This window comes from Sinohyriopsis cumingii, unplaced genomic scaffold, assembly GCF_028554795.1.
Source record: "Sinohyriopsis cumingii isolate HCF-2022 unplaced genomic scaffold, ASM2855479v2 utg001870l, whole genome shotgun sequence".
NCBI lineage: Eukaryota > Metazoa > Mollusca > Bivalvia > Unionida > Unionidae > Sinohyriopsis > Sinohyriopsis cumingii.
This window is the reverse complement of record NW_028316076.1, coordinates 1099958-1108798: the sequence shown is the minus strand read 5'-3', so window position 1 is coordinate 1108798 and position 8841 is coordinate 1099958. Positions and strand designations below refer to the sequence as shown.

Genomic DNA, 8841 nt, shown 5'->3' with positions numbered 1-8841 from the left:
ATGAATAAGTAAAAAAAAGAAGTGGATAGAAGAACTGTCCAAAGACGTTGAGGGAAACTTGAAAAGGAACAATATCAGAAAAGCATACCAACTGGTCCAAGTTCTAACAAGCACAAAACAACTGCGGGTTACCTCTTTACAGGACAAAGCCGGAAACTGCCTCACAGAAGAACCATATATTCTGGAAATATGGACAGAGTACTGCGCAGAACTTTAAAACCACCGAGCCACAATAGATCCAGAGGTACTGAACGTCCCTACAGAAACTACCAAAGACAACCACCCTATCCTACCTGAGGAAGTAGAAGCCGCAGTGAGATCGCTGAAAACAATGAAGTCAGCAGGAGTGGACAAAATCTCAGCAGAACTGATCCAAGCTGGTGGAGAAGCAATGATAAGCGCCCTCACGAACATCTGCAACAAGAGCTGACAAACAGGAGCATGGATATCGCCATGGACCTAATCACTAATCATCACCCTCCCCAGGAAAGGTAAGGTGTCAAAACCACCGTACAATCAGTCTTATTAGCCATCCAAGCAAAGTCATGTCAAGGATACTGCTGAACAGACTAAAGTCACAGGCTGTAAAGGACATTGCCGAAGAGCAGACAGGGTTCAGAGCATGGCGCATTAAAACAGAGCAGATCTTTATCCTCAGGATATTGTGTGAGGATTACCTCCAACACCAGCTTGATCTATACCACGTCTTCGAGGATTTGAAGAAGTCATTTGACAGGGTAGGGCATGCAGCCTTGTGGGCGACCATGAGACTCTACTACGTCAATGACAAACTCATCACAGTAATAGAACACCTTTATGACAAGGCCACCAATGCGATATACTTCAACGGCAGCATAGGTTACTAGTTCAAAACGACAGTTGGAGTCAGACAAGGCTGTCTGCTTTCTTCCACACTATTCAACATCTTTCTAGAGAAAATCATTGCAGACGCGCTTGAAAAGCATGAAGAGACGGTCAGCATCAGAGGCAGAACAATCAACATTAAGTCTTGCCGACGACATTGATAGACCAGCAGGATATGAGAAAAAGTTGCCTAACTTAGTAGAGAGCCGCGACAAAGCCTCCTCAGCCTAAGGCATGAACATCAGTGCAGAAAAGACCAAAATGATGACCAACAACACCAAAGGAAACAGCACTGACATCAGGGTTCAAGGATCAAAGCTAATATAGTCCACAGCTTCAAGTAATTGGTGGAAATTGTAACAGATGAAAGATCGAAGCCCGAAGTACTCTCCAGGATTGTGAAGACAACGGCAGCTCTGGCAAAACTGAAACTCATCTGGGACGACAAGAACTCAGTTTAAAGGCCACACTGATGCACTCGCTGGTGATCTCCATATTTCTCAACGCCTGTGAATCATGAACCATAACAGCTGACTTAGAGAAAAAGATACAGGCCACAAAGATAAGATGTTTCAAAAAGATCACCAGCGTCACATACAAAGACCATGTCACCAATGAAGAAATACAACAGGGATAAGCAAAGACATTAGGCCTCACGATGACCTCCTGATCACAGTGAAAAAACGTAAACTGCAGTGTATGGTTATGTCTCACACTCATCAGGACTTGCCAAGACAATCCTGCAAGGCACTTTACAAGGAAGAAGAAAGAGAGGCAGGCAAAGAAAGAGGTGGTAAGATAACATTCGAGAGTGGACAGGCTTGACATTGATTGACTCACTGAGAAAGACGGAAAATCGAGAGGAATGGATGAAGCTGGTTGTTTGGTCTTGTGCGGTACCCCAACGGTCTACCAGACTACAAGATTGATGATGATGATAATTTGTGAAATATTTCAATTTGACTTGTGTGGTATTCTAATGATTTCGAGGGCAGATTGCGTATTTCATTGCATCGTTGTAGTGAGTCATTCATTTAACATGTACTTAAAACAAAAGGGGTGACAAGACGCTATTCTATTTAGAAATGAACAGTGCATATTTAGTAATTTGCAATCTGTTCAAAAATCAGCAAATGGAATGTAAGTTACTCTTTTCAACAATCCGTGATATTTAAGCTAAATGGGAAACGTACTCCAGCTTATCAGCAAAAGAGCATGCAAGCATTTTAATTTGCTATGGGATGCTTATTGCCATGCTAAAACAACTTGCTGGTTTTCAAGATCTTTTTCCGTTGGAAACTGCTATGTTTATCCTCTGCGTGTCAATGAGTGAAATAAAAAACCTTTTAAAAATAACTTACTTAATATCAACATTACGAAACTCGTTATGGGGTTTCACTTAATGTGCTGAGTATTTTGAAAATCAAGTTTTACAACACTTGCACGTATCTACACATAGCACATCTACAATGAAAATCGGCCTGAAATTACAATGTACAGAGCGAAAGCTAATTTGGATAGTCATAAATTTTGAAAGCGAAAAATAAACAAAGATTTATGAAGGACGGAACAAGTGTAGTAAAACGATGAGGTGTAGACAGACATGGTTATCAACACCCCCCACATAATGAATTTTCCTTCTTTCTCTCTTTCTCGTATATATATATATATATATATATATATATATATATATATATATATATATATATATATATAGCGAACAACAGTCCTTTCAATTGCACTAGATCCATCAAGGGATCACGTGTGCTAGGGATTGATTCAGATTAATGGAATAAACTGACAACGAAGAGTGCAAAACTAGCATGAGCGCTTTCGACTCTTTAAGAGTCTTTTTCAAGGGCAAATACAAAACGTAGACAGGACTAACGAATAAAACAGAAAATCCGTTGTGCATGCTAAACATTACATGACTATTTCTACAGAAATTGAACCTTTTAGTTTATTTCAACTTGTTGCTGATGCTGGAAAATATTTTGTATTGACCTAGAAATCGATGAGCCGTAACGACATCTGTTATTTTATGTAAATTTATGTAAGTGCAATTTATATCCCGGGTATTTAACTGTTTTGTAGTAATTATAGGTTATTGGGGGAACTAATAAAGCAAATTTAGAGAATTATTTAAAAGAAAATGTGTCGGTTGCAAAAAGATAATTTTATTTGTGCATGGCTGTCTTTTTCTAGTCTTTTTGGCTTAAACCGCTTGGTTTCAATGTTGTAAGGCGGCGTATCCACTAAGATTCATTTTCTTACCTTGTTTCGGAACTCATTTGGGTTGTGAGCAATTGCAATAAGTGTTATATCACTAAAAGTATGGCCACGGGAGAAATGTTCTGCGACTGGGCTTCTGTACAGATTCTTTGTCATCCAATCAGATATATGACAGTTGATCCTTTTGTGTAGCTTTTCCGTTTCTTTGAAGGCTACATAGCATACACGTGATGAGATAAATTACATTCTCTGTTTTGCACGTTTTGGTTGGACCATGTATGTTTAGTTCTTCTCTAGTCACTGTGCTATAAACGTCCTGGTCTCTATCATATGTTGAGCGGTGCATAATTTGAAATACTTTTTCCTGTATCTAAACTAAATGCTAATTTCACATCTGAAAAACGTATATGTTTTGAAACGATCTGACGAAAATAAAGTGTAACAAGATAACCGGGTGGATTTCAAATTTTACAGCAGAACACTTTTGATGGTGATACAAATACAATGTTTAATGATAAATGACTGGAAAGAGAAAATTATTATGATTAATACGTGCGTATAAGATTCAGATATTGGACCAATTAAAATAATCTGCGCAACTATTTAAGGGACAACAACCTACTAATTTATGCCTTGAGAACTGAGGCAAATTGCGCTCCACAATCAGCACGAACCTCTACGGGTACTCCGACCCTGCTGAACATGTCTATGAGCGCTTCGGCTACTTGTTCGGCTTCGATCGATGCCAAAATATGGCTTCAGGGTACCTAGTGGTATTATCTACCAGCGTTAAGTTGCATCGGTTTTTCCGTTCTGCATGTGGAAAAATAGGTCCTACAATGTTAACAGCCACTCTTTTAAACGGAGTATCTTTCAAGGGCATCTTACCTAACATTACTCTAGTTACCCTTCCCTTAGAGACCGTCTTCTGGGAGACATTGCACGAGCGATAAAACCGCGCTACATAGTCATCGACACGAGGCCAATTGAATTCTCTTAATACCCTACCTGTTTTTTTCTTGATACCTAAATGTCCCGCCATACTCGACTCATGCGCAAACTTGAGTACATACGACCTGAAGTTCTGGAGAGCCTTTTGTTTCAAGAACTTCCTGTCAAGCATAGAGTATTCCCTGTACATTTAACCTTTTCGAAGTAGAAATTTAGAGGAACCCCAGTTCTTACACTTCCTCACGGTACCCGATAATGCTTTCTCCCCGGTTGCAAGTAAAGACGGGTAACGTTCATGCTCATTCAGAAATACTTCGCGGGAGATATCAGTAATGGCTTAATTTTACGTAAAGGTTTTTTATCCTCCTTTATCCGAGCCCTGGTTTGCACTGCATGGATGATCGAGAATCCGAAGTCCGACATGGTTCGAGTCTAGATCTCTGTACATTGCCAATCGTAAGTTCATAGATTGGGTCGGCTATGCACAGAGCTTCCATGGTTCCGGTCAAGAAAGGTGTTTCGATATCTATCCTTGCGACAAGAGCGTGGTCGATTGTTTGGTCCAGTAGCATAAAAGGCGATTTAAACCCAATCAATTGGTCATCGCGGACTAGGTTCCGTTTCACAACTACACCAATGCACCCGGTATCTCGTAAAACGGTCACTTCTTGTCCGTTGACAGTGCCATTTGCCGTCGGTACTCTTGCCTTGTGGAAAATACACGTGCCGATCGATTGGATCGCATCACAACCAGTCTCTGCACGAACCACTGGCTCGTACACTGTCGAATTTGGTGAATGTCTCGCGTCTCTCGGGTTTGCTATACTTAAACGTCTTGTGAAACCCTTTCTCGGTGAGGTCGCATTTCTTCAAAAGTGCGTCTTTCAAGGCGATGTAATTCAGCGAATCCGCTGCGGTTAAACGCGAATATAAGTCTAATGCTTTACCATTCAAACACGCGCTAAGATGAAGTGACGCATCATTTTTTTTCTTTATTTTTGCACAGTGGCGTACCTTTCGAACCTGTTTAGTTATCTATCCATGTTATCTTTGTCGTCCTCAGATGGGAGTAATTTCGGACCTCTCAGTTCAAAATCACGTTCCCACTCCCTTCTAGTTTGCAAAGTCTCCAAAGCTTCTAACATCACTTGCTTTTCCATTTCTAACTTGTTATCCTCTACTTCTTTAAGCAGTTCTATCTTCCCCTTCTCTAATTCTATCTTCTCCCTCTCTGCTTCCCTTTCCCATTCTATCCTTTCCTTTTCGGCCTTTTATATAATTTTATATTATCCGTCTAGGCCTGCTTTTCTAATTCTATATTTTTCTTTTCAAAAGCCCTTTTCTTTCTTCGGCTTCCCTTTCTATCTCTAATGTTTCCATTTCTATTTCCCTCTCCTTTAACCTTTGATCTCTCTCCATAGCTTGTTCTTCACGAAAAAAATTTTTAAGGGACGCCCCATCTTAGCCAAACTGTTTTCCCAGTTCCACAAGTTATTTCATTGATGACATTCCAAAAAGTCTGATATGACCAACTTAAATTGCAGTATTATACAGAAAATGCGTAAAAATTTCAACAAACCGTATTCTACTTTCTCTAAAGGCAACAAAAACCTGAAATGTGTATAAAAAAGTAATGTTATATGTCTACTTAACTTCACTGTCTTGTCAAGAGCGTCTGAAACACAGAAAAAATCATGCAAGAATAATGAAACAATACAAGTGCTCCGTTAAATCCGAGATGATCCCACTTCTGACACCATTTGTAACAATATAACTGGTGAGATTTCGGATTCACAACAGAACACTTTTATGGTGATAAAAATACAATGTTTAATGATAAATGACTTGAATGAGAAAATAATTATGATTAATACGTGGGAATAATATCCAAATATTGGATCAATTAACATAATCCGCACGATCTAACTAATACAAATTCAAATAAATGACACCGTACAAGCACAAGGGGCGAATGATTCACAGTAATTACACGACGAAAGAATGATGTGTTTTACTCAAATAGTAAAACTAATATTTTACTCGTGTAGAAAAATGTATGCACTCAGATAGTGAAAATGATGAAACCAAAGGAATAGATGTTTAAAATATCTTTACAGTCCCAAAAACACAACGGCATTGCAAACCCCAAAGATTAGGCCACGTCTAAAAGATTACATGCATGGAGTTGCACACTCCGTCACCAGCACCTTTGGCTATCCGTCACACTGGTCAGTCAAGCAGTCAGTATTCCAGGCTGGTCAATCAAGCAATCAGCGCCAACGAATCTCGGTCAGCAAAGCCCGATTACCGGCTACTCGACGAGCAACGCTTTGCTCAGCTCTACGGCTGCTATGGTTCAGCTTCACAGCCGCTACGATGAATTCCTATGGTTAGCTCTACAGCTTGTACCACGACGACAGCGATCACTCCGATCACTCTGGTCAGTCTGACCATTCCGACCACTCCGACCACTCTGGGTAGCCGAAAATACATCTCACACTTTGTAATATGCATGAAGCGGGCATATACGATAAAAGGTAATGACGTTATATATGGTAAGCTACACAGTTAATTGCAAAACAATGCACAAGTTCAGAAATGAAACCAACCGTGCTCGACAAGAATCATGCAAAACGTTTCTTAAAAATGCAACTTTATATAGTGCTAATATAAATCTCTTGCTAAGTCACAAACAAGAATAAAAAATATTTGCATGATACTACGCAAGCTGAAGCTACATAGAAAATATACAAAAATAAACGTGGTAGTAAAATAGTTATAACTTAAACACAAGGAATTAATAAATAACTCACATGTCTATACAGCTGTAGATGTGCAAGTCCTTAAAGCAGACCGCTCTCTGACAAGACGTTTCGTAATGCGAAGATTTTATCTTACAGTGAGGCAGTGATGTCGCAATACATGTCTGCGGGCCGGAAGTATTCAGTTCTTCCCATTGAAAGCACTTCGCACGTGCGGCATAGGATGAAACGAACTCACTATTTCGAAATCTTTGTATAATATACGTAAATCTTCCTCAGGTATCGTTGTACACAAAAACGAAACCCGCGTACATGTATTTAATAAATAAAAGGATTTATACTTTTCCGTGACATAAGGAACGGTAAACGTCGAAAAGCGTAGTGCATAACGCTGTTAATGTACACCGGTATTATTGTTGCTGATATATTTATGTCTCCGACCTCATTTTTACAACAGTTGTTACTACAGGACTACATGAGTTTGACTATTATGGAATGACATATAAAATGGAAAATAATACGGTTGAAGATAATATCAGATTCAACGTTTGACTTAGCCAGGATCATGCCAGCAATCTGTGCTCGCACTGTGGCCTCAGTGATGACGTTATCCAACATGAATGATGCACCTTTTCCATTGTGATCTTTTATTTCATCATAAGAAAACTGATTATTATTATTTTTAACTTTTCCAGAGGATATCGTGTAAGTAGCACTTGTCTAATGAAAACAGATATTAATTGTTCAGGTTTGGATCTTGAACGTCGTATATTATGATCAATATGAAAATGATTATGACTGACAACTGCAGTAGTATAATGTTAAGACAATCTCCGATAGACTAAAACAGACGTAGCACATAAAATCTTTAATATTGTGTGTGATTGTATTTTATTTTTTTATCAATACGTGTAAAGTGAAACATCTAACCAATTGTGCAATCCTAACGTTTACATCGTCGTGGTATCTTCGTCGATGATGTGCTTTGTAGCGCACTCTGTTTGCTTCTCCCTTTGTTGGAAATAAATCCATTTAATTTAGAACAATTTCTGCATTATTTTATTTTACAAGATTTGCAATAAGCAATATATTTGTGGAAGTTAATTACGTCTTTCTGTTTGTTGCATTTAAAAGATATATCGGGATGCACACTTTATTCATTAAATTCCAAATTATTCTCCATAACTGAGATGCAACAATCTAATTCATGTTATAATTAGCCTGTCTAAAATCTTAAAATTGTGAATAGGTAACGTTGCAAATTTTCTTTTCCATTGAACACGTTTATAGCGAAAGTAGAATCAAGAGGAATCTAATGTTATTGAATAGAAAACATAAATCTAAAGAAGAAACTGTAGAGTTGAACTAAGAATATAACTTGGAAAGCACTCAGAGGAAGTTGATAACGTCAATGCCAATCTCTTCAGAAAATAGCAAGAAGATTAGCATGTGTCAGAGACTGTTCATCACACAATATTACAAGATGCTGAAATCAAACAAACTGGAAGACATGAAACAATATCTAATAACATGACATGTATTTGACAAGGTCGATTATTTTCACCATGAACAATAGGAAACAAGAAATTGAAAAGATGATCGTCGCATTTTCACCATGTCAGTTCATAATCGACTAACAGAGAGCGCGCGGAATTTAAACGAATAAAATTGATAACTCGTTACATGCAAAGGCAAAGGTGATATCAAACATACCCGTCTTATTAGATATGTTAGACAAAAACACATTATCAAATGAATTTAACGTGGAACATTAGCCTGTCTTGATGATCCATTTCAGAAACTATTTAAACGTTATAACCAGCCCCAACAGTATATAGTGAAGAATGAGAAAACTAAACGCTATGGTTAGCAACTAAGCTACCAACAGCAAATGATCTTGAGGAAGTTTTAAAGCTACTAATGACTATTTTTCCTAGCCAGTTCGTAATCGATAGTCTGATAACAAATTGACTTTCGCATGACAAAAAAGCAGCTCAGTAAACGCGAAGGTAATAATTGTTAGATAAATATT

At 38.3% G+C, this 8841-nt stretch overlaps 1 protein-coding gene across 1 annotated transcript; it reads left to right on the top strand.

Annotated features, from left to right (window-relative positions):
* The first annotated feature begins 545 nt into the window (after positions 1–545).
* LOC149771409 (uncharacterized) lies at positions 546–866 on the top strand. Its single transcript, XM_089948505.1, has one exon. The coding sequence runs from the start codon at positions 546–548 to the stop codon at positions 864–866; it is 321 nt and encodes a 106-aa protein (XP_089804631.1).
* Positions 867–8841: the final 7975 nt, after the last annotated feature.